The sequence below is a fragment of the Hippopotamus amphibius genome, chromosome 3, assembly GCF_030028045.1.
Source record: "Hippopotamus amphibius kiboko isolate mHipAmp2 chromosome 3, mHipAmp2.hap2, whole genome shotgun sequence".
NCBI classification, from domain to species: Eukaryota; Metazoa; Chordata; class Mammalia; order Artiodactyla; family Hippopotamidae; genus Hippopotamus; species Hippopotamus amphibius.
In genome coordinates this window covers 89,114,488-89,141,260 of record NC_080188.1, presented here as the reverse complement: position 1 = coordinate 89,141,260, position 26,773 = coordinate 89,114,488, and the positions used below count along the sequence as shown (strand labels likewise).

Sequence of the window (26,773 nt, the reverse complement as noted above, 5' to 3'; positions counted from 1 at the left end):
AAGCTTCCCAAATTTGATGAAAAACAATAACTGACACATTCAAGAAGCTCAAAAATCTCCAAAGATGAACTCAGAGATCCACACTTAGACACATCATAGTCAAACTGTCAAACGGCAAAGACAAAGAGAATCTTGAAAGTAGCAGAAGAAAAATGAGTCATTGTGTACAAGGGATCTTCAAATTAACAGCTAAATTCTCAGCAGAAATAGTGAAAACCAGAAGGCAGTGAAATGATACATTAAATATGCTGAAAGAAAAACAAGTTAGCCCAAAATTCTATATCCAGCAAAACTATCCTTCAAAAATAAAGGAGAAATTAAGACACTGAATATAAAAACAGAGATTTTTTTTTTTATCACTAGCAGAATTTCCCTACATTAAATGCTAAAGGGAGTCCTTCAGGTTGAAATGAAAGGACAATAAACAGTAACTCAAATACACAAAATAACTAACAAGCCAGTGGTAAAGGTAACTACATAGGTACATTTAAAAGTCAGTATTAATGTATTTTGGTTTTTAACTCTTTTTCTCTATATGATTTAAAAGACAACTGCATAAAACAATAATTATAAAACAGTGTTGATGAGCTTATAATTTAGAAATATGTAATTTTTATGATAATAGCACAAACAAGGAAGAAGAGAATGGAGATATATTGAAATAAAGTTCTTGTATATGATTGAAATTAGGTTGGTATTAATCCAAACTAGATTATTTTATTTTATTTTTAATTAATTAATTAATTAATTTTGGCTGTGTTGGGTCTTCATTGCTGTGTGTGGGCTTCCTCTAGTTGTGGCATGGGGATTACAATTAATATCTTAGTTTAAAATAATCTAGTTTGGGGACTTCCCTCATGGTGCAGTGGTTAGGAATCTGCCTGCTAATGCAGGGGACATGGGTTCAATCCCTGGTCCAGGAGGATCCCACATGCTGCAGAGCAACTAAGCCTGTGCACCACAACTACAAAGCCTGCACTCTAGAGCCCGCAAGCCACAACTACTGAGCCCTCATGCCACAACTACTGAAGCCTGCATGCCTAGAGCTTGTGTTCCACAACAAGAGAAGCCACAGCGGTAAGAAGCCTGTGCACCACAATGAAGAGTAGCCCCTGCTCACCACTTCATCAGAAGTGAATCTTCGTCCTCATAGGGCTGCCTTCAGGGCACCAAACAGATGAAAGTCCAGTGGAACAAGATCAGGACTATAAGGAGGATGCTTTAACACCTGAAAATGAAGTTTTTGCAGTGTTGACAGTGTGAGCAGAATTGTGCAGATGTGCATTGTCATGCAAGATCACAATACCCTTGGATAGCAGTCCTCTGTGTTTAATCCGAAGTTTAGGCTTCAGCACAAACTTTTAGAAACCTAAGTCTGTCATGCATTATTTTATAGGCAGAGCCTTGGCTGATTTGCAAGTGATTTGCCACATGATCCAGTGTCACTCATCTATTTGACAGAATCATTTCATGTGTACACTCAATGTTGTCATCAGCATGGACGTGGATGGGCTTCCAACTCCTTTGTGATGGCTAACACTTGTGCAACCTTCCTTGAACTTCTCTATCCATTTATACACACGTCTTCATGACAAAACACCTCCTCCATACTGCACATAATGTCTTTGATAAATAACAGCACCAGCTACACTCTCAGATCATAAAAAACAAATCACTGCTCGCTGCTCTTCTTTCATGCAAATCACAAGTGGAGCATCCATTTTTGCTCGCACCACAGTTGCAAATGAACTGATGTAACACATTCACACCTGTGCAGCAGTGACTGGGGAGATAGTAGCCTTGAACAGAAAGTGCTGATAAGTCAGCGTGGCCAACAGAAATTTTAATATAACTGGAGTGTGGATAATTTTTGACTCACCCTCATACATTAAATGTAAATGTACTAGCCACTCCAATCAAAAGGTAGAGATTAGCAAACAAATGATCCAAATATATACCATATATTCAACTATAAAAAGAAGCACTTCTTTTTTTTGGATTATGGTAATTTTGATGCCACATTCCTTTTTTTTCTTTTAAAAAGATTTCTACTGAAATATAACTGACATACAACAAACTGCATTTACTTAAAGTGTACAATTTGATATTTTTTCTTATTAGTCATCTATTTTATACATATTAGTGTATATATGTCAATCTCAATCTCCCAGTTCATCCCACCACCACCCACCCCCCATGCTTGGTATCTATATGTTTGTTCTCTACATCTGGGTCTCTATTTCTGCCTTCAAACCAGTTTATCTGTACCATTTTTCTAGATTCCACACATATGCATTAATATATGATATTTGTTTTTCTTTTTCAACTTACTTCACTCTGTATGACAGTCTCTAGGTCCATCCACATCTCTACAAATGACCCAATTTTGTTCCTCTTTATGGCTGACTATCCATTGTGTATATGTACCACATCTTAGAAAGAACTTTAGATGCAAAGATACATATAAATTGAAAGTAAAAAAAAATGGAAAAAAAAAGATGCATCATGTAACTAGCAACCAAAATGGGATGGCTATTTTAATATCAGACAAAATAGACTGTAAGACAAAAATTGTTACAAGAGACAAAGAAGGATATTTTATAATGATGAAAGTCTCAAGGTCTTTCATTAGGAAGACATAAAAATTGTAGACAAATATGCACCTAACAACAGAGCCCCCAAACACAAGAAGCAAAAACTGAAAGAACTAAAAGGAGAAGTAGGCAATTCAACAGTAATAATTGGAGGAACTTCCCTGGTGATCCAGTGGTTAAGACCCTGTGCTCCCAATGCAGGGGGCCTGGGTTCGATCCCTGGTCAGGGAACTAGATCCTACATGCATGTCACAACTAAGAGTTTTCATGCCACAACTAAAGATCCTGCGTGCTGCAATGAAGATCCTTCAGGCCATAACTAAAAGATCCCACACCTGGCAATGAAGATCCCACATACCACAACTAAGACCTGGCGCAGCCTAATTAATTAATTCACATTAAAAAATATAATAGTTGGAATCGTTCTAAATGGGGAAAAACTGAAAGAATTCCCTCTAAGAACAGGAACAAGACAAGGGTGCCCACTCTCACCATTATTATTCAACATAGTTTTGGAAGTTTTAGCCACAGCAATCAGAGAAGAAAAAGAAATAAAAGGAATACAAATTGGAAAAGAAGAAGTAAAATTGTCACTCTTTGCAGATGACATGATATTATATACAGAAAACCCTAAAGACTCTACCAGAAAACTGCTAACACTAATTGATGAGTTTAGTAAAGTAGCAGGATACAAAATGAATGCACAGAAATCTCTTGCATTCCTATACACTAACAACGGAAGAGCAGAAAAAGAAATTAAGGAACCTTTCCCATTTACCATTGCAACAAAAAGAATAAAATACTTAGGAATAAACCTGCCTAAGGAGAGAAAATATCTATATGCAGAAAACATTAAGACACTGATGAAAGAAATCAAAGATGACACAAACAGATGGAGGGACATACTATGTTACTGGATTGGAAGAATCAACATAGTGAAAATGACTGTACTACCCAAAGCAATTTACAGATTCAATGCAATCCCCATCAAATTACCAATGGCATTTTACACAGAACTAGAGCAAGAGATCTTACGATTTGTATGGAAATGCAAGAGACCCTGAATAGCCAAAGCAATCTTGAGAAGGAAAAATGGAGTTGGTGGAATCAGGCTTCCTGACTTCAAACTATACTACAAGGCCATAGTGATCAAGACAGTATGGTACTGGCACAAAAATAGAAAGGAAGATCAACGGAATAGAATAGAGAACTCAGAAGTAAGCCCAAACACATATGGGCACCTTATCTTTGACAAAGGAGGCACGAATATACAATGGAAAACAGACAGCCTCTTCAATAAGTGGTGCTGGGAAAATTGGACAGCTACATGTAAAAGAATGAAATTAGGACACTTCCTAACACCATACACAAAAATGAACACAAAATGGATGAAAGACCTACATGTAAGGCCATACACTATAAAACTCCTAGAGGAAAACTTAGGCAGAACACTCTATGACATCCATCAAAGCAAGATCCTTTTTGACCCACCTCCTAGAATCATGGAAATAAAATCAAGAATAGACAAATGGGACCTCATGAAACTTAAAAGCTTTTGCACAGCGAAAGAAACCATAAACAAGACTAGAAGGCAACCCTCAGAATGGGAAAAAATAGTTTCCTATGAAACAATGGACAAAGGATTAATCTCCAAAATATACAAGCAGCTCATGAAGCTTAATACCAAAAAAGCAAATAACCCAATCCACAAATGGGCGGAAGACCTAAATAGACATTTCTTCAAAGAAGACATACAGGTGGCCAACACACACATGAAAAGATGCTCAACATCACTCATCATCAGAGAAATGCAAGTCAAAGCCACAATGAGGTATCACCTCACACCAATCAGAATGGCCATAATCACAAAATCTGGAAACCACAAATGTTGGAGAGGGTGTGGAGAAAAGGGAACTCTCTTGCACTGTTGGTGGGAATGTAAATTGGTACAGCCACTATGGAACACGATTTGGAGGTTCCTTAAAAAACTACAAATAGAACTACCATATGATCCAGTAATCCCACTACTGGGCATATACCCAAAGAAAACCATAATCCGAAACGAAACATGTACCATAATATTTATTGCAGCACTATTTACAATAGCCAGGACATGGAAGCAACCTAAATGCCCATCAACAAATGAATGGATAAAGAAGATGTGGCATATATATATACAATGGAATATTACTCAGCTATAAAAAGGAATGAGATGGAGCTATATGTAATGAGGTGGATAGACCTTGAGTCTGTCATACAGAGTGAAGTAAATCAGAAAGAAAAAGACAAATATTGTATGCTAACATACATACGGAATCTTAAAATGGTACTGATGAACTCAGTGACAAGACAAGAACAAGGATGCAGATGCAGAAAATGGACAGGAGAACTCGAGGTTTGGGGGGGCGGGGGTTGAAGGGGAAGCTGAAATGAAGTGAGAGAGCAGCATAGACATATATATACTACCAACTGTAAAATGGATAGCCGGTGGGAAGTTGCTGTATAGCAAAGGGAGTTCAACTCAAGGATGCATGATGCCTTGGAAGACTGGGATGGGGAAGGTGGGGGGGGTGAGTTGGGGGAGGGAGGAAATATGGGGATATGTGTATAGAAACAGATGATTGAACTTGGTGTACCTCCCAAAAAATAATAAATAAATTAAAAAAATGAAATTAAAAAAAAAAGAATAAAAATAAATAAAATAAAATAAAGAGATGCTTGGTGTTGCTGAACAAAAAAATCTATATATATAATAGTTGGAGAATTTAATACCCTATTTTCAATAATGTACAGAACTAGGCAGAAGATCAACAAGGAATTAGAAGATTTGCACAACACTATAAACCTACTAGACCTAACAGACATCTATACACTACTCCATCTAATGCCAACAGAAAATACATTGTTTTCGAGAATACATGAAAATTTCTCCAGGATAGAACATATGCTAGGCCATAAAACAAGCCTCAATAATTTAAGTGGAGTGAAATCATACAAAATATGTATGCCAACAGTAATGGAATTAAATTTGAAATTGATAACAAGAGAAACTTAAGAAATGCACATGTATGTAGACATTAAACAACAAACTTAAATAACCAGTAGGTCAGAAAAAAATCACAAGGGAGTTTGAAAATACTTTGAGATGAATGAAAACAAATGCACACCATTTGAAAACTTATGGGATGCAGTGAGAGTGGTGCTCAGGGGGAAACTTATAGCTGTAAATAACTATCTAAAAGATGAAATATCTAAAGAATCATATCTTAAATTTCAAAATCTAGAAAATGAAGTGTAAACTAAACTTAAAGAAAGTAGAAGGAAAAATAATAATGAATAGGGCAGAAATAAATGAAATAGAAAATAGAAAAACAATAGATAAAATCAGCAAAACAAAAGTGGGTTCTTTGAACAAATAATATAATTCACAAATCTTTAGTGATATGAAAAAATACAAGATTCATACTAAGTGAAGTAAATCAGACAGAGACAAATATATATCACTTATATGTGGAATGTAAAAAAATTAACTTATTTACAAAACAGAAACAGACTCACAGACATAGAAAACAAACTTATGGGTACCAAAGGGGAAAGGGGAGGGGGAGGGATAAATTAGAAGTATGGTGTTAACAGATACACACAACTATATATAAAAAAAAAAAAAAAAAGGATTTACCAGGTAGCACAGGGGACTGTATTCAATATCTTGTAATAACCATAATGGAAAAGAATCCGTAACTGTACTCCTGAAACTAACACAATATTGTAAATCAATAATAGTTAAATTTAAAAGCAGGAAATAAAAGATTCTTATAATCAAAATCAGGGACATTACTACTGACCTTACAGAAATAAAAAAGGAATATAAGGGAGTACTATTAACAATGATATGCTAACAAATTAGATAAATTAGATAAAATGAACATATCCCTAGAAAGACACAAATTACCAAAACTGAAGAAGAAATAGAAAGTCTGAATAGATATGTAACAAGTAAAAAGATTAATCAAAAAACTTCCCACAAGAAAGAGACTAAGTCTACATAGCTACACTGGTGAATTCTAGAAAACATTTATAGAAGAATTAATACAAATCTTTCAAAAATTTTTCCAAATAGAAGATGAGGACCATTTCCCTATTTATTCATTACCCTGCTAGTAAACCAGGTAAAGACATCACAAGAGAACTATACACCAGTATCTGTTATGACTACAGATGCAAAAATCCTCAACAAAATACTAGCAAATTATATCCAGCAACATATAAAGAAAGCTTATACACTATGACTAGGAATTTATCCCAGGAATGCAAGGTTGGTTCAACCATATAAAAATCAATCAGTGTAATACACTATAGCTATTGAATAAAGGATAAAAACTACATGATCATCTCAATACATGCAGAAAGGCATTTGACTAAAGATCCAACACTATTTTATGAGAAAAAAAACTCAACAAATGAGGATAGAAGGAAACAGTCTTAACATGACAAAGGTCATCTACAAAATAATCCCACAGCTAACATTATTTTTAATAGCAAAAGACTAGATGCTTTTGCTTTATGATGAGGAACAAGACAAAGATATCTGCTCACAATATGTCTATTCAATATTACGATAGAGATTCTAGCCAGGGCACTTAGGTAAGGAAAAGGAATAAAAGACATCCAGATTAGAAAAGAAGTAAAACTATGTAGATAACATGACCTTGTATATGGACAATTTTAAGAAATCTACATAAAATCTATTAGAACTAATAAATGACCAGTACAACTGCAATATAAAAGATCAATATACAAAAATCGGTTGTATTTCTACATACTAGCAATGAATAATCTGAAAGGAAATTAAGAAACGAATGTATTCACAAAGTGTCAAAAAGAATAAAATACTTAGGAATAAATTTAATAAAAGAAGTGTAAGACATAAACTGAAAACTACAAAACATCATTAAAAGAAAAAAAAAGAAGACCCAAACAAATGGACAGACATACACTATGTTCATGGATTGGAAGACTTTATACTGTTAAGATGGCAATAGCCTTGAAAGAGATCTATGGATTCATGCAATCTCTATCAAGATATCATCTGTCTTTGCACAATTGACAAGCAGATTCTAAAATCTATATGGAAATGCAAGGGACTGAGAATAGCCAAAACAATCTTGAAAAAGAATAAAGTTGGATGACTCACATTTTGCAATTTCAAAACTTACTAGAAAGCTACAGTAATCAAGACAGTATGGTACAGGCATAAAAATAAATATATAGATCAATTGAGAGTCCAGAAATAAACCCTTACGTTTATGGTCATCTGATATTAACAAGGGTGCTGAGACAATTCAATATGGAAAAATAGTTTTTTTAAAAATTGGTGTTGGGTTATCCACATGCAAAATACTGAAGTCAAACCCTTTTTCACATCATATGTAAAGAGTAACTCAACATGATCATAGATCTAAGTGTAAGAGCTAAAACTATAAAACTCTTAGAAGAAAACACATGATTACATCTTCATGACCTTGGAATAGGCCATGGTTTATTAGGTGTTACACCAAAGAATGTGTCCAAAGAAAAAAATATACAAATGAGACAACTAAAATTAAAGAATTTTTATCTTTCAAAGTATACCATCAAGAAAGTGAAAAGACGGCTGACTAAATGGGAGAAAATATTTTCAAATCATGTATCTTATAAGTAACTTGTATGCAGAATACATAAAGAACACTAAGGAGTCTAACAATAAAAAGATAAACAGCCTAATTAAATATGGGCAAAGGATATGAATAGGCATCTTTCCAAAGAAGATGTACAAGTGGTCAATAAACCCATGAAAAGATGTTTAACATAATTAGAGAAATGCAAATAAAAACCACGAGATAATACTTCACACTTGGATGGTGAAAATTAAAAAGAGAAGCAATGAGGATGTGGAGAAATTAGAACTCTTAACACTGCTGGTGACCTTGTAAAATGAAGAAGACACTTTGTTGTTTTGTATTTATTTTTGGTTTTTATTATTTATTTATCTATCTATCTATTTTATTTATTTGGTTGCACTGGGCCTTTTTTTTCTAAACTCTTTATTGGAGTATAATTGCTTTACACTGTTGTTCCAGTTTCTGCTGTACAATAAAGTGAATCAGCTGTGTTTATATATATATTCCCATATCCCTTCCCTCCCACGAAGCCTTCCCACCCTCCCTATCTCAGCCCCCTAAGTCACATGGAGTATTACTTAGCCATAAAACAGAATGAAGTACTGATGCCTACTGTAACATGGATAAAACTTAAACACATTATGTTAAAGGAAAGAAGCCAATTTCAAAAGCCACATATTGTATGAGTCTACCTATATGAAATGTCCAGAATAGGCAGATGCAAGGGATGGAAAGTAGATTAGTAGTTGCCACAGGCTGGAGGGAGGAGGGGATGGGGAGTGACTGCCAATGGGCACAGTTTCTCTTAATGGTGATGAAAATATCTGGAATTAGTTACTGGTGATGGTTGCACAACTTTGTGAATCTGATTAAAAAAACAATGAATTGTTCATTTAGACATGTGGATTTTATGGTATGTGAATTATATCTTAATTTTAAAGTGATACAAAGTATGATTGCTGCACTGAGGGCCTATCTACCCAGATATAGTGATAGAAAATTCATTTATTCAAGCACCTGACATATACAGGTATTCTTCTAGACATTTGAGGTTGTTTCCAAAATATCTGACTGCCTTTCCCTTCCCTTCCCCTACAATTTATTAGAGCCATTGATGCAGCCTCGCAAAAGAATTATCACTCCAGAATGAGTAGTTGGGGAACCATGGTGATTCAGAGCAGGATGAGAAGGGCATCTGCCAGAGGGCTTCCTGGGGTGGCATGTTGGGCTCTAGAAGGGGCAAGTAAGGCAGGCACAAGGCAGAAGGGTGGTGATGCAGTGGGATGCTGGGGATAGACAGGAAGACTGATCAGATAAGTAAATACATATAGAGAATGGGAGTCAGATTTCCCACTGTAGGAGATAGTCACACACTGGGAAAGGGAGAAAATAAGAGTGAACCTTCTGAAGAACCCTGTGCCATGTTGTCTGAAAAGGCTGTATGGGACTTCCTTGGTGGTCCAGTGGTTAAGACTCTGCACTTCCAACGCAGGGGGCCTGGGTTCAATCCCTGGTTGGGGAACTAGGATCCCACATGTCGAGCAGCATGGCCAAAACACATTAAATTGAAGAAAGAAAGAAAGAAAGAAAGAAAGAAAGAAAGAAAGAAAGAAAGAAAGAAAGAAAGAAAGAAAGAAAGAAAGAAAGAAAGAAAGAAAGAAAGAAAAGGCTGTATAGCAGTGGCACCTCAATACTAAAAGGAGTACCCTGCACCCAGATCTTGGTTTCTAAGTACCATTTTCCATTGAAAGGAACTACAGCCCTGGAATAATCCACTTCTTGAAGGAGAGACTATAACATGACTATGGGGAAGGGAAAGATGAATCTGGAACATCTCTGTGCCAAAAATTAAGGAAGTGCTCAAGGAATGACAGGGGCACATCAAAAGGACAGCAGAAGCCATATTGAAGGGGCTCCCACAAGCCAAATCTGGGATGACTTGAGTGTCAAAATGAACGTCATGAATGACAACCTACTGGATAACATAGGGAACCATGTTATTCTATACTGATGTTAATTGACTAATTAAAAGCTTGACAAGGGATGAGATTTTTACATAATTTCAAATTGTTTTGTCACAAGATACTCAACAAAAGGGAAAAGTAATTTGGGAATTCCCTGGTGGTCCATTGGTTAGTACTCCGTGCTTTCACTGCAGGGAGCATGGATTTGATCCCTGGTAGGGGAACTAAGATCCTGCAAGCTGCACAGGATGGCCGAAAAAAAAGGGGGGGTTGGGGGTAGTGATATAATTTTACAAAGGAGAAGCCTGACAGATACCACCAATCAGTGACCTAAGTGAACCTCCCCAGTAATGGGACAAGTCACACCATTGCCGTTCTGCCCAAAGATGGAGAACCTGAATCTAATCAAGAGGAAACACAAGATACACCCAACCCGAAGGACATCTGCAAAAAACTGTCCTGTGTTCTTCAAAAGTATCAAGGCTTAGTGAAAGTTGCAAGAAGATTGAGAAATTGTTCTAGGTTAAAGGAGACTAAAGAGATGAGAACATAAAAGGCAATGTGTGATTCTGACCTGGATCCTTCTGGGACAACTGGCAAAATTTGAGTGATGTCTGAGGATTAGGTGGTAGTAATACAATTGTTAATTTTCTGATTTCTTCTAATTTCCCCCCAGTTTTACTGGGAAACAATCAACATGCATCCTTGTATGAGTTTAAGGGGTACAGTACAATGGCTTTAATTACATATATTGTGAAATGATCACCCCAATATGTTTAGTTAACATCCATCATCTCATATGGATACAATGAAAAGAAAACATTTCTCCTTGTCATGAGAACTCTTAGGGTCAACGCTTCTGTTTCTCAGACAGCAGTGTTTAGTCATCACATAGCACATTACATCCCTAGTATTTATTTATCTTATAACTGGAAGTTTGCACCTTTTGACCACATTCATCCAATTTCCACTTTTCCCATGCCTTGCATCTGGTAACCATAAATCTGATCTCTTTTTCTATGAGTTTGGTGGGTTTTGTTTGTGCATTTTTTAGATTCCACATATAAGTGAGATCATACAGTATTTGTCTTTGACTTATTTCACTTAGCATAAATGCCCTTAAGATTCGCCCATGTTGTCACAAATGGTAGGATTTCCTTGTTTGTTTGTTTGTTTAGGCTGAGTAATATTCCATTGTATATGTACATACCACAACTTCTTTATCCGTTGATGGATACTTACATTGTTTCCGTGTCTTGGCTATTGTAAATAACACTGCTATGAACACTGGGGTGCATGTGTCTTTTTGAATTAGAGTTTTCTCCAGATATATTCCCAGAGGTGAAATTGTCAGAGCATATGGTAGTTCTTTTACTTTTTTTGAGGATTCTCCATACTGTTTTCCACAATGGCTGCACCAATTTACATTCCCACTAACAGTGGACGAAGATTTCCTTTGCTCTACATCCCTGCCAGCATGTAATATTTTGTCTTTCTGGTGATGGCCATTCTGACAGGTATAAGGTGATATCTCATTGTTGCTTTGATTTTATTTCCCTGATGATTAGTAATGTTAAATATCTTTTCATGTGCCTATTGGCCATTCATATATCTTGTTTGGAAAAATGTCAGCTCTTTTGCCATTTAAAAATTGGTTTATTTGTTTAATTTACTATTGAGTTGTATGAGTTTTTTATATGTTTTGGATATTAACCCCTCATCAGATATATGGTTTGCAAATATTTTTCCCCTTACATAAGTTGTGTTTTCACTTTTGCTGGCTTCTTTTGCAGTAAAGAAGCTTTTTAGTTTGATGTAGTCCCACTTGTTTATTTGATTTTGTTGCTTATGCTAATTTCCTCTGATTTTGATGGCTACGTGGAGGTTATATAGAATGTCTTTGTTCATAGGAATTGCATACTCGAGTACTTGGGGATAACAGGTATCATGTTAAAAATGTACTTTCAAACTGTTTCGGAAAAGAAGCTTTTGTAGTGTGCTTCCATTTTTCTATAAGGTAGAAAAATGCTTCCATTTTTCTATTATTTCAAAAAGAAAAAAATCTGAGCCTTAGGGGCCTACTTAACATAAGAATTAACAGTAAGAATGTTTGCATTATTGGGGGGTGTGTGGGTGTGTGTGGGTGTCTGTTTGTTGCTGTTGTGCATTTGTAACTAACACCAAACCATTACTGATGGCCTGACATTCATTCTTCAAACCATTCCGGAGCCAAACTTCTGCTCTTTGGCTTAGTCTTTTGACTTCTGTGATTCATTTGTAAATTCCATATAGTGTGTATAAATCTGCATAGTTGATGTGGCTATTATTTCTATGAGATCTTTAAAATCTTTGAATTACAACTAATTTTTAAGTTTCCATTTCTCCTGGTGATGCAAGATTCAGGGTCATAGGATGGTCTGAATTTAAAATAGAAGATGATAAAATATTTTAGCACTTCGATGAAGACTAACTACATGCAAGGATTTTTCTTTTCTAAACTATTGTATACCATTACTTCTGCGATATCTTATCTTTTAGAAAACGTGGCCCATTGGCATGAAATGGTTTTCCTGTGAATCACTGCTCAAGCTACTGTAAACTGTAAAGAGTGCCTGTTCTGACCGTTCTAACTAGTAGCTCTCTTCCCCTTTACACTTTCCTGAAGTTATTCCCGGCAATTACTCTGTACTAGTGAATAAGAAAACTCAGACACAGGAGGCTGCAGGCGTCCCTTCCTGCACACCTGCCCTGGTGGGAGGGAAATGGCTACAGAAGCAGGAGGTGCGGACAACCGGAGGGAGGGTCTGATCTTAAAGTAACTCATCTCTGATCCCCTCCCTCTCTGCCCCCCTCACTCCATCCATGACAGATTAGCGAAGCCAGCTGTGCGTCAGGAGGGTAATGGATTTTGGGGCCAGTGATGAAAGAGATGCTTCTGGGTTCTTTAAGGAGCCCTGAGTTGGGACGGAGAGCGCTGGCTGCACTAGGAATTTAAGTATATTCTACCAGTTTCCACCAGTGAAGTCAGATACAATGTGCTACCAAGGAGGAAAATTGCTGCCTGAAATTGTAAGGAAAGTCTTCAGAGAAGAGGTGTTGTCAAGACGTGGCTGAGTCATGAGGGAGGGGATCACAGGGAGAAGGAAAAGTGGAGGCCAAGGCCGGCGGTCTAGAGGTGAGGCTTACTTCCAGCTGGTGGGGGGCGTCTGGGAACAGGAGGGTCGAGAGCAGGGCGGGTGGACAGGGGCCGGGCTTTGAATCAAGAAACAGAAACAGACAGCGGCCACACCCCCTTCTGTGCTGGGCTGGGGCGCTTGGCCTCGGTGCTGCCGGCAGTGGGGCGTCAGGCGCGAGTTTGCTGGAGGCTGACTGGGGCTCTGTGGTTGTGGGGAGGGAGGATGGGGCTGGCCGACCTCTGAATTGACCGCTCCGCCTCCACTCAGCTCCGCTCCAGCCTGCCTCCCCTCCTGCCTACTCCGCATTTTCTAGGACCTGCCTGGCTTTAGTTTTCTTCATGCTCTTTCCCCAGTATTTGGCTTGTCTGCGGTCTGCTCCGGGGAGGTATCTAAGCTCTGTGCGAACGGCGACATTGTTCTGCTGCTGCGGTCCCCAGGCCCTCAGTGCTTCTGCCGTGCGAGATGCTCTCGAAGGAGTGAGAGGCGATGCAGACCTGCCCCGAATCTTGCCCCAAGGAACCGGGGAAGCCAGGACACTCAGAGTCTAGGAAGGGAGCTTTGCAGTGGCCAAGAGGCCCTGGACATCAGGCGTGAAGGGTTTGGGGGTAAGAAGCCCGAAGGAAGCCTCTCTCCAGCGACAAGAGCCTTCCAAATGAGATGGCAAACCCTTAACCTACGATCCTTTTTGTCCTTTTCCTGCAGACCTGGCCCTTTACAATGGGAAAGCAGTTCTCATATAATATTTTAATTTAGGGGTGTTGGAACTGACACCATGATTTTACCAAAAGAAACAGAATGAAGCCTGCATCTTTCCTCCCGTTCACTGTCCAAAGCCAGAGTCTACCTTCAGGAAGCTGGCTTTTCCCTGAGTCTACTCTCCCCACCCCCCCAGCCCCCTCCTCCTGTCCACCTCTCAGACTTGGCAGGCATGTCCTGCTGGAGAATTCAGCCTGTCCCCAGCTTCCCAGTATCTTGGCTACTTGGCTTTGAAGGATGCCAGGAGCAGTCATGGTACAGGGGTGACGTCATTAACAAGCTTCCTGGATAAGCATCCACCTGAGCAGGTAGTTCCCTGTGTCCCCAGCAGCTGCACATCCAGGGACGTGGAGGGACAGGGCCGGGAAACTTCTCAGGACACTGGCTGAGGGCTCAGGGCCTTAGCTTTCCCAAACTCCCTGACTAGAAATCACCACCGTCACAACAGAAGCACACAAATCTTAACCACATGAAAATTGGTGGCCTTATTTCTAACATCTTTCCAATTTGAGAACCGACCCATTTGTTCCTATTTCAGGCAACCGAATCCGGCTATTATGAATGCAGAAGGAAGCTTCAGTCGTGGTTTTATCGCCTGGCATATGGGTGATTATGAGGACACCAATCAAAGAAATTCCAAACGGGCCGTTGTCCTTCGGCAGAGCAAGGCAGCTTTGCCAATTGTTTCCAGACCACCCAAGCTGCCGAAGCTACCAAAAAAGGAGGAGGTATGATCATTTGCTTTTCTGAGTCATCATAGAAAAAGTCAAGCTGTTTTAACATGTGAATTAGTGCTATTTAATAGTTATACTACAAATAGTTTTATAGCTCCTTTCAACCTATCGAATCCTTTTGTAATTCATATTGGATATTCACAGTGATGTCCCTGCAGTGGGTAGGGGGGTATTTTTCCCATTTTAAAGCTACAGAAAACAGGCGGTGTGGGGTTTAGTCCTTAGAACTGCTTATTTAACACAGAGTTTAATCTGGCGAGCATAGCCGTCTGCTCGGTTTCCAAAACCTGAGAAAACTCAGTTTGTGAAATGAGGTGAATCTATAACCCTTCTTAAAACCCCACAGACTGGCCAGCAGAGTAAGAATATACTTGTTCAAATTCAAGTGTTTTTTTCCCCCTTACTATCTATGGAATCTTGAACAAGTTGCATAATTTCCCAATGTAGGTTTTTTCATTAGTAAAATGGGGATGTTTGTGCTGAATACTTTGTAGAGTTATCCTGAGAATCAAGTAAAGAGTGTGTAAGCATATATTTAAATGAACAGTTATTTCCTGAGGTCCTTCTGCATAATCCCACAGCAAATCCACTCTGTAATCATCCAGTGTTTCAATATTGAGTGTGACAACAAGCTTCCATATAGATAAGGGAACACACTAGCTCAGATACACTCATAGACTCCTGTTCCCTATGTGGAGAGAGGCTCCTTGCTCCACTGGAAAATCTTGCCACCGCCCTAGAATATTACTTTTCCTCTGTTGCCAGAGATCTGTTCATCAAGAGATGTCTGTTTGACGAATAATTATATATCCATCTGAAACACTCTGTGAGGAGCCGTGTAAGTCCTCCTCTGTAGGTCCTGCCTCAGGGATGCTCTGTATTGAAGAAGGGAGTGTTCATCTGCTGACATTCCTATGTGGTCTGAATTTTGAGCTGGGTCCAAATGAGATTTATCACAATGTGTGTGAAGGAGGCTTGGATTAGTTATTTTCCACCACCGAACTAATTTTGTGTAGGATTAAAGAGATCATGGATTAAATCATCCCAAATTCCTACTTCACTAAATCCAATTGAGATGTTTTTGTGCATTAAAAAAATCTGTTGAAAGGCTAAGTTTGAAATGATTTCAAATTTACAGAAGAAATGCAAGCATAGTACAAAGCAAACTGATATACTCCTCACCCAGAATCATCAGTTGTTAATTTTATTTGCTGTAATGCTTTCTTTCTACACACACACACACACACACGCATGCACACTCACACACATTTGTTTTTGCTGAACCATTTGAAGGTAAGTTGCAGATGTGGTGTTTCAGGGTGCATTTCCTAAGAACAAGGACATTCTCGCACATAACCATGGTAGAATGATAAGATTCAGGAAATTTAGCACTGATACAATATTACCTAATCAGTAGTTCATAAGCAAATTTTATTAATTGACCCAATGTTGTCCTTTGTCATTTTCCCTGATTCAGATCCGATCCAGGACCAGGTATTACATTTAATTCACATGCCTCACTGTTCTCCTTCAATTAGGAACAACTCCTCAGCCTTGGTCTTTCATGACATTGATATTCTTGAATGGTTCAGACCAGTTCTGTAGAATGCCTCTTAATTCAGGTTTACCTGATATTTTCTCAGGTGATGTGTTCTGGGCAGAAATCCCGAGGTGAGTGATGCCATGTCATCCTCAGGATATCACATCAAAGAGGCACTTGATCTGGGTTTAACTCATCATCTGTGAGGGTAACTGATCTCTTGGTCATACCTCGTCCTTTCCAGAGACAAACAAAATACTGTATCATTCAAATTTTTTTTTTTTTTTTTTTTTTTTTTTTTACCAGCTAGGCTTTCTTCTAAATTCCAGAGATACCTTAGAAACTTATTCCCCAAGTCCATCCTTTGGATCATCCCACAGGGTTCTTGTGGGTGACACTTCACTAAGTACTCAAACCCCCTTCCCCCCACTTTATGTAAGTTCTCTTCAGGGAAAATAACTTGGAGCAAATTATAAATTCAAGCTTCCAGCATAAGCCTCACACCAGCCACCTATGCATGGCTCCTGTTACTGTACTCACCTGATATGCAGCCCATCTGCCATTATCATGCTATGAGAATCAGAACCATGCACTGGAAGCAGCCTTGGAAAAACAAAAAGCTGCCAACAGTACTGGGGGAGCTTCGGGGAAATTGTAAATACATAAACACACAATATCACGATGCTTTCTTATCAAGACAGGTGGTTGAAAATGGGGATATTTTATATTCATGTTCTTGAGTTCAGATTCATTCTTACAAACCTAAGTTTAGAGATTAATTTCTAAAAGTTTCTAAAACTTTCTAGAAGTGCAATTTATGGTATTTAACAGTATGTATCATTCTTATATATATTACCCAAAATGCTCTTACAAATACTTTTGGAACTCAAGTGGGCAAATTTTTAAATTATTTCTTCTACATTTCCCCAAATTTCTCCTTTTAAATCACAAAATGTCTCTCAAGTTCTGTCTTCTGTTACATTTATTGTTTTCCCTTCTTGATTTTTGGTTGACCTTTTTTTCTCCACTTTTTTTTCTAATAGCTATTTAAGTGTCTTGAAATTTATGTGTATGTGACAGACACTTTCAACATCATCATCCATTTTTATTTCATTTCTTTGCTTGCAAATATCTTTGTTGACCCCCTTCCTTCCAAAACATAGACGTAATCTCAGTAACTGATACATTCTTTCCCTCACCCACTCACTCACATTGGGTGTGGGAGTAGTAATTCTTAGATTTTAACGTGCGTATGCATCATTTGGGGATCATATTAAGGTGCAGATTCTGAGTCAGTTGGTCTGGGATGGGGCTTGAGATTCTGCACATCCATCAAGCTCTGAGGTGAGGCAGCTGTTGCTGGTCCAGGGATACTAAGTAGCAAGGTGCTGGAGGATTCGCCCCAAGTTGCATTTTGAGCCAGAACAGGGGGGACTTGATGGAGCAAAGGGGAGTGGCAGACCAGGATGAAGTACTGACAGGGTGCAGGCAGTGACCAGCTGGTGCCTTTGGGGAAGGGCATGTGGTCCAATGTGGCTGGATAACCAGCAGCCTCCAAAGGTGGGGAGGGGGTGCTCGGTGGAGAGGCCAAAGGAGGGGGACCAGGTGCTGAGGAGCTTGGATTTTCCTGGGCCAATTTTTAAACAGAAGTGACAGGATTAAACTTTTATTTGGGGAAGGTTATTTAGACATCAGCCTGGAAGTGGATTGGTGAGAAGTGTTGCTATGAAAGGGAGGTGAGTTTGGAGGGCATTTTGGTAACTTGAATGAGAAATAAGGAGGGATTTCAGGAGAAAAGGCGATGCATTTGGGACCCATAGAAAGTTAAGTTCAGCAGCTCTGGGTACCGACTGGACATGGGGAAAAACCTCAGCAACCATGGGAGGAGGAAGTGGAGGCTGACGGACCTGGCCTTGTGAGATGAAGGGTGGGGCAGGGGGTGATAAGGAGTGAGTAGGAAGTGAAGAAGTGAATACCAAGTAAGCCTCTATAGAAAATGCTCAGTTGTCAAGGAAGGAGAAATTGAGGGTGAAGGGTTGGGAGGGGGACCTAGGAGAAAGGTTGGTAGACTGAGAGCTTTTGGTGAGAGAAAGGGATGGTGACTGCTGGCCTGAGGTCTCCAAGAATGCAGAGGGTGAGACACAGCTGTAGGGGATTAATCTCCTCTCTCCCACCGTGAATGAGGTGGTACCTCCTCTGTTATCTCAGAAGTTGTCCTAACTTAGGCTCTTCCTATTCTCCAGCACCCCCTTTGCAGCACATATTTAGAGACTATGTGACTTATCTAAAGAGAAACTCCAAAGTCTGTACTGTTCACTATGTTAAAGATCTTCACTTCAAAGTACACCTCCAAAGACCCGGTGTGATGATATGCCGACTCCCAACTGCATTGCTGGGTCCTCATGTATGTCATAGGACTGTTATCTTAAGTACCTGTATTACTCAGGGCTCTCCAGAGAAACAGAACCAATAGGATGGATGGATGGATGGATGGATGGATGGATGGAGAGACAGACAGACAGATGAATGGATAAAGGGACAAATGGATGGATGAATGGAAGGATGCATGGGTGGGTGGATGGATGACAGATGGATGGATGGAGAGACAGACAGACATATAGATGAATGAGTAAAGGAACAAACGGATGGATGGATGGATGGATGGATGGATGGATGGATGGATGGATGAATAGACGGATGGGTGGGTGGATGGACAGATGGACAGAGAGAGACAGACAGACAGATAGCTTTCTTTTAAGGAGTTAAGGAATTGGCTCACATGATTGTGGAGGCTGGCAGACCCCAAATCTTCATATAGGGCCAGCAGACTGGACACCCAGGCAAGAATGTGGAGGCTGCCAGGAGGCAGAATTCCCTCTTCTCCAAGCCATCTCAGCCTGTTTTCTCTGAAGTCCTTCAACTGGCCAGATAAGGCACCCCACTGTATGGAGGGTAACATGCTTTCCTCAAAGCCGACTCATCTAAGTGTTGCTCTCATGTAAAACGCCTTCACAGCAACATCACACTGGTATTTGAACAGGTTATCTGGGTACTGTGGCCTAACCAAGGCGACACATAAGACAAAGTATCATAGTACCCATCTCATCCAGGTGTGAGGATCAAATGAGGTAACATATATCAGGCATCCCACAGAACCAAGAAACAATGTGGTGTGTATGTTTAAGTGCTTTCTCAATGAAATGATTTTAAAGGGAACACAGAAAACACTTTTTACCTTTAATCCAGAAAGGATTTAGCAATACCTAATATTACCTTCCTGTAGTCTTAAAACATAATTCAATATGGTCTTATGTTGCAGCATATTTTTCTTGAGGCTGTATATATCAGCAATACACTTCATAGCAAATATTGTGTGATGCCCTTTATTTTCCTAAAGTAAAATTCGTAGAATTCATCACCAGAATAGCCTACTTGCACACGTAATTTATAACAAACCATATAACGCCCTAGTTGTACTGTTTTACAACTTATACTAATATATGTTTTAATGCACAGACTTTGAGGCACAGTAGATTAGAAAACATAACGAATGAAGCAGACGCTTGCTTCTGAATGGAATCTCCACGAAGGCAACAGCTATGAGCAGAGATGATACAGAACGCTGTGTTGATAACCTCCAGGAGGACCACAGCTAGTGGTAATACAGTTCCCCAAATGTATGTCAGTTCTTGTGAAAATCCTAAACCTTACAAAGTAACATCTTGCCTCAGCTTATACAACAGTGGCATTCCTGGAAAATTCAGAGTATATTAAGATCATAAGAGACATACGTTCTGTTTTATGTAAAGCAGAATTAAATTCTCAGCTTAGATCATGATAAACAGGTCTTTCACTCGTGTGAAATGCCAGCTGGATATTTAAAAGTCACACAGGAGGCGGGGCAACTCCTTATTCCAGGGTGTCCTGCATGTGACAAGGTTTTCTCCTACCACCCTCAGCCCCCACCCACCCTGTGCCAGGAGCCCTCGCCCATCACCATGCTCACTGAAAAGGTCCTACGTTTCCCAAACACCCCTCCTGAAAGTCACTGACACATATAGTGGACTTGTTTCAGCATGAATTACTGGAAATGAGACATCTAAGTCTGGTTAAATGTAACAAACAAATCATAGGCAGTACCAGGAAAATGTTCAAGATAAATTCAAAAGGTTTATTGCACCAAATGCCACAGAAAAATGGATCAAAATAATATGTGGACAAGTTTTAAGAAAAAAATTTTCATACATTGACATTGATATCTTTTTAACTGATCAAAAACATAAAGTCCTACCAATTTGTCTTAATGGAACTTCAGTAGTAGCAAATCAATCCCGGAATTTTCTCCTTTTTAAACAGCACTTAAAGTTAACCACGTTGCAATCTTGCTTTCAAGATATATAGTTCACCAAATGTGGGCATTTAAAAACTAACATTCAGAGGGGGCTGCTTGATTTAGGCAAATATTATAGTAAAAGGTCCCCTCCCCCAAAGCACAACAGAAAACAAATGGTTCACATTTACCGAGAAGCTAAAGACTTTTTCAATTTATTGGTGAAAGTATGCATGAACGAAATACTTTCAAAAGTACGCGTTAGTGGAAAAATCCAGATATTTAAAAGAACTGTGGGGTCACTTTATATTCTTTATTTTTATGTACAACCAACTGTAGTAAGGAGCCTAAAAAGCTACAGACTGAATTTTATAAAATCCCAGGACCTAATTAGAAGGGCTTAGACAACAGTTTAGCATTGTTTAGCAGGCAGGGATTTTCCTCCCTCGAAAAAAGTTAACTTTGAAAAATATGGTAAGTTTAAAAAGTTACGATGTGTAAACGGCAGTTCCATGGGATGTGAAAAGTTTAGAGTTACTTTCATTAAAAAACAGCACACTTCAGGAAAATGGATCCAAGCCTGTACAAAAAGCTATTTAACACTGATAAAAATAAAATACTTTGGAATTATGCACAAGTATGGAAGCTACATTTTAAGTTTTCATTGTCATGTTTAAACGTACACAATGATCTTTACATTCATATCACCCGTCAATCTATGAAAAATAAAACCTCGACATGCTAGAGAGAGGCCCATCACAGTAACGCTAGCACACACCCGCTCTGTTGTGCCTCCCGGCTTGCGTGGAAAAGCGAGATGCTACAAAAGGTACACTCAACAGGTAAGACGTCGAAGTTGAAGAAACCCTAAAGGTGGAATCCTGTCAACTGAGGTAGTTTTCTCTATTTGTACATGTTTTTAAATTTTTTGTTTTTTTCTTGAGGAGGGCCTGGGCGAGGGCAGGTCCCTTCCTTGCCTCTTGGGCTAAGATACAACCAAGCCACCGGGCGGTGTCTGGTGTGTGTCTCAACGCAGTTCCATGAGATTTTCTTTTCCACTTTTGGGAAGAGGTTGCATTTAAGAGAGAGAACAGGTGGATGTTCTTCAGAGGAGGGTTTACAAATGAGCAGCAAGATTCCTGGCCTGCTGTGCAGGCAGCAGCCATGAGGGTTGGGGCTGCCCCGGGTCCTGAGCGCTCTCCATCATCTTCTCCCGGGGGAGGCGGGGACAGGAGATGCAGAGGCAAAGCCAGTTTTCTCGGCTTCGAGGGGCTGGGCCACATCTTTTCTGCATGGAGTTTAGAACTGGCCATCTAAAGCTCGACTTTCCCCCGGGTGGCTGTTCAACAGGCCATTGCATGCACTGATCTTCTATCTAGTTATTGTCTGTGAAGCCCTGGAAGGTGGTGGGGGAGGAAAAGTGCCCAGAACATGTCAACAAGAAGGGAACCCGAGGCTGGGGGATGTTCGGAGCCGGTGCAGAGGGGACACTGTGACCTCACTCAGCACAGTGCAGTCACACGTAAGCGACACAGATGGGGCGAGGGCATCCATGGGTGAGGTCCACGACAACCACCATGGTGTCATGGAACTGGGGACTCAAGACACCTGTCTCATCTCAGACATCAGGCAAAAGGAAACAGAAACATAGAAAGAATGGACAACGTCACTTTTATGAGAGAAAGACATAAAATACAAATTAAAGATCTTAAGAGCTTCAACGCACCCCTCTACATTTCACATCATAAAAAAAAAAAGGGTGGGTGGGGTGAGGGAAGGAATGCCCTGGTGGTCCAGTGGTTGGGACTCCCAGCTCTCACTGCCAAGGGCCTGGGTTCAATCCCTGGTGGGGGAACTAAGATCCCACAAGACACATGGAGTGGCAAAAAAAAAAAAAAGATGATTTATTAAGAAGAGAGGGGAAGGGAAGGCTGCAGTTCTGACCTATTCCTAAGAATCATTCCTAAGAAAGAACACACCTGCTTTTCTCCGTTGGTCCTGCTGCTCTGCTCTTCCAAACAAATAGTTCGCTTGCATTTTTCAAAGACTACAGACACAGATGTATGTAACTTGGGGTTTGGGATCAGGATTTTATCAGGTAGAAAATATGAAGTCATTTTAGCTCCTGAAAGGGAAGTCGTTTCGCATTCTTAGGTGCAAAGGCTACATGGAAAGCACTGGCATCAATTCATAAAAGAGAAGGAAATCAGAGCCTGGTTATAATGAACTGTCCTCAAGGTCTGCAGGTGCTAACGGTTTGCTGTCCTAGATTAGCTCCTGTGTTTTAACCATCCATTTGCTAAAGAGGCTTTTCCTTCACCCTGGATTTCAGTACATTGTCTGTTTCCCGGTCAGTAAACTAAAGTTCACGTCAACAGAAAATTAAGGTTTTTTTTAAAAAGCAAACTATGCTCATAAATAAACAATGCTTCATTCTGGCAGGTTTGATACTACAGGGCAGTGAATTTCTGGGACGATGTTTTGAAAAGGACATAGGAATTGGAAGGCACAGAGATGATAGTGTAAAAATTTAGCTCATATGTGGATTGTTTATAAACGTTCAAACTAATTCCTTTCATGAGTCATCCTGAACTGTTGCAGCTTTCATTTCCCACCAGGATAGCTGTGCCTTTTAAAGTATAAACAGTCATTAGTATTAACTAGTATAGGAAGAAGTGGCTTCAGCTGGAGGAATTCAGCCACAGAAACACTCTCGAGCTTTATAGAAATAGCTTTGGTAAATGGCCCCTCTTACAAAGGCTGCTGAGAGCTCTGAAGCATCAGGATAAACCGTGTGGGGTCGGACTGTGCCCTCCGCTGCTACGAACCACATCCTGATGGGAAGAGGATGCTACATTGATTCTTGGGTTTATTGCACCAACGATCCATCCCTGACCTACCCGTGGCTGCACCTCAAACAAGGTAAACTGGGGCCAGACAGCGAAGCAGTGGGTCCCCGGAGCTTGTCCCCATAGCCAGTCCCCTCGTGCTTTCTGTCGTCTGACACCAAAGCCACCGGAGTGGAGGGTGGCACACGAGGGCTTGGCTTCACCGCTGTCCCTGCCATCCAGGGTCCCCACACTGATCGTCTTCTCAGGACAGCAGGAGGGCTTCCTCCAGCTTGGGGAGCTCACACTTGAACTGAGACATTTCCTGCTGGGACGGTGCCTGTGTCGTTCAGCCCTGCTCCCAGGTCCCCTGTCACCGCTGTGCTCTCGGTGGCCACGCAGGGCTCTGCTCCCTCCTGCTTCTGCTGAGCCACAGGTGACAGAGGCCTGATGTGCGCACGACAACACAAGCACGTCCTGTCAGTAAACCCACGTCTTCCAGCCAGCACCCCTAGGAAGTGATGCCACCCGACACAGCACAGTGTGGGGAGGACCATCCCCGTCTGCCCTGCTCGTGCCTCGTGGCCACAGGGAGCTGCCGTCCATCCGTCCTCCTTCAGCTGAGAATCTGATTTTTCTTCCAAGGGGGTGCTGTCCTGAGCATTAGCTTATAAGAGTATTTGAGCGACGTAAGGAGAGTGAGTGCTGGCGACGGCCGTCAGCAGAGGCAGGTCGTTGGACTCAATCCTGAATGCGGAGAAAGGAGAGGATGTTACTATAAAGCAGCGGGATTTACAGGAAGGGACCCACTGCCAGACCCCAGGCCTGCCAAGTCAGTGATCAGAACCGATGACGAAGTAAAAGAGGCAGGAAGATGGTGAGCTTGTTCCTGTGACTCGCCCTCCTGGGGCCACCAGGACCTCGGGTACACGGTGGCAGCTGTGCTCACGGGACCGGGACCAGCTCCCAGCCTAAGGTCCCTGCATCTCCACACAGCCTGTGCATGACTCCTCCTCCAGCCAGCACTCCCGATTGCACCCCAAGTCTGCACAGGGTTCAAGTTCGAACCCGTGACAGTGGCAACCTCTCCAAAACCCCTGGTATTTCTTCGATAGCTGACACAACTGAGACTCCCCACTGAGCAGGTGCCCAGTACTCAGGTGGCATGGGCAGAAGGCCGCCACGTGTCCTGGAAAAGTCAGGATGGTCTCGGTCCTTAAAATATGTCCTAATGCTGTCCCATGATTCCAGAAACTCAGAACTAAAAATATAACCTAAAAAGGCAGCTGGCACGAGCTCGTGGAGTTTTGCATGCTTTCTCCAGTAATGCTCCCTCTGGATCTCACTTCAGGGCAGATAAGGCAGACCGTGAGTGCTACTGGCCTGAGCACAGGATGGGGGTAGGGAGGGGCTGGGGGACCCCCACTAATGAGGTGCTGAGGGGCCTGGCGATGAGGAGGTAAATCCCACCCTCGCGATCCTTCTGGGGGTGCTGATGGCGGGCCGCTGTCAGTCAGGGCCCAGGCAAGCATCCTAAAAATAAGCGCTGCACATCTCACATCGGAAACCCGATGAGGCAGGATCACAGTCAGGCTGCTGAAGAGACCTAAGCAAAAAGTGCAAAAGCAAATGCTTCAAAAGGGGAGCATGTTTTTTAAATGAAGGATGTAAAAAAAAAAAATATGACAGGAGATGCTAAAAGTCAAACAATACAGTGTAAGTCATATCCTGGGTGTGAAAGATGAAAAGTCCAACAAGAATGCAAAGGCCTGAGCCTTGAAATAATACTTTGATGGGCAGGCTTAACAGAGAATTTCAGGGTTGACGCATTATACACTGTATTTTCTTGCCCCAAACTGGGGGGATCATCACAGGTTAGGGGGACAATGCCCCCTCGACACAATGTCTTTTTGTTACTTCTCCATGGAAAAATTAAGCAGAGAGTAACAAGTCAGAATGTCTTCCCCCAGAGAAGTCGGGGCAAAGAGCCTCTGGAAGACGATACACGTCACCGATGACAGGCATGCCTCCTCTTCTGGTGGGCTTCTAGTGGTCACCCCGGGACATGCAGACTGGCCCCCAAGTCCAGGGGAAGAGCCTTCCCCGCCTCCTCCAGAAAGATCAGGGAATACACAGCGGCTGCCGTGCGCCTGACAGCTCGTGACTTTCACATTTCACTGAAATGACTAGAAGTGGGCAGATGGAGGAGGATTACACTTTTCACTTTCAAGGATAAAATAATCCAGGGGGAAGACTAACAAGGTACCACTAGCTGAAAGGTCTGCGTTTGTTTCTGGGTGTGAAACTCCGATATCCGATATGAGAAATGTGCTGTTCAGTGGGGAGCCGCAGAGGCTGGTCGGGGCAGTGGGTACAGCACTGGGGACAGGCCCCCACGGGGGAAATGCTGGCACTCCACAGAACTCACCCCAGCACGACGCTTAATTCTTTCACGTGCACCCGCGTGTGTCCACGAAGATACTCGGACAGCATCTTACTCTTCAGGTACATCTCCTGTAGTCTGTCTTCCAGGTGCATGATGCACTACAAAGCCAATCACACTCACGATGAGGGTGAGAACACAGACTTGCCGATGTTAAACGCTTAAACTCTGCCAATGTTTAAGAGCCGCAATTCCCGCAATCCATTTCTAAGTACATGACTGTAATCTCATCTCTTTAAAATACTTAACGAATTACAACCAAGCTCAAACCCTATCATTAGTAGGGATAAAATAGGTTTTTGTCATCAACAAGGACCTACTGTATAGCACAGGGAACTCTACTAAATACTCTGTAGTAACCTACATGGGAAAAAGAGTCTGAAAAAGAATGGGTACATGTATGTGTATAACCAAGTCACTGTGCTCTACAGCAGAAACTAACATAACATTGTAAATCAACCATACTCCAATATAAAATTTAAAAAAAGAATAGGTTTTTGTAAAACAATAAGTTTAATTTTTCCAATGACTGTTAAGATTTTTATACCTTCTACTTTTTTTAAAAAAGCATTTGTTTTTTACATCTTTGAAATCATTCTATAAGTATAAATTTTTCTTGCTTTCAAAAAACTTTATAATAATCCTTTCCCATTAAAAACTCTTTATCAATGTAATTTTTATGACTAATTTTTCAGAATGTGAATTTACCATTACTTAACCACACAGCCATCTGCATTTTTATCACACA

General features: G+C 40.7%; 2 protein-coding genes across 3 annotated transcripts in view; one reads left to right on the top strand and one right to left on the bottom strand.

Moving 5' to 3' along the window:
* Positions 1–14,884, top strand: part of SPMIP2 (sperm microtubule inner protein 2) — a 107,488-nt gene extending 92,604 nt beyond the window's left edge. Inside the window, exon 4 of the mRNA XM_057726966.1 lies at positions 14,689–14,884. Within this exon, the coding sequence (XP_057582949.1) occupies positions 14,689–14,884 (196 nt within the window). The remainder of the gene's footprint in view (positions 1–14,688) is intronic.
* Positions 14,885–20,585: 5,701 nt separating this feature from the next.
* The window catches only part of FNIP2 (folliculin interacting protein 2), a 122,959-nt gene continuing 116,771 nt past the window's right edge, over positions 20,586–26,773 (bottom strand). For both annotated transcript variants that reach the window (XM_057726154.1, XM_057726155.1), the window contains 2 exons: positions 26,011–26,126; positions 20,586–24,329 (listed from right to left, as the gene is read on the bottom strand). In XM_057726154.1, the coding sequence (XP_057582137.1) occupies positions 24,251–24,329; positions 26,011–26,126 (195 nt within the window). In that variant the 3' untranslated portion in view covers positions 20,586–24,250. The remainder of the gene's footprint in view (positions 24,330–26,010; positions 26,127–26,773) is intronic.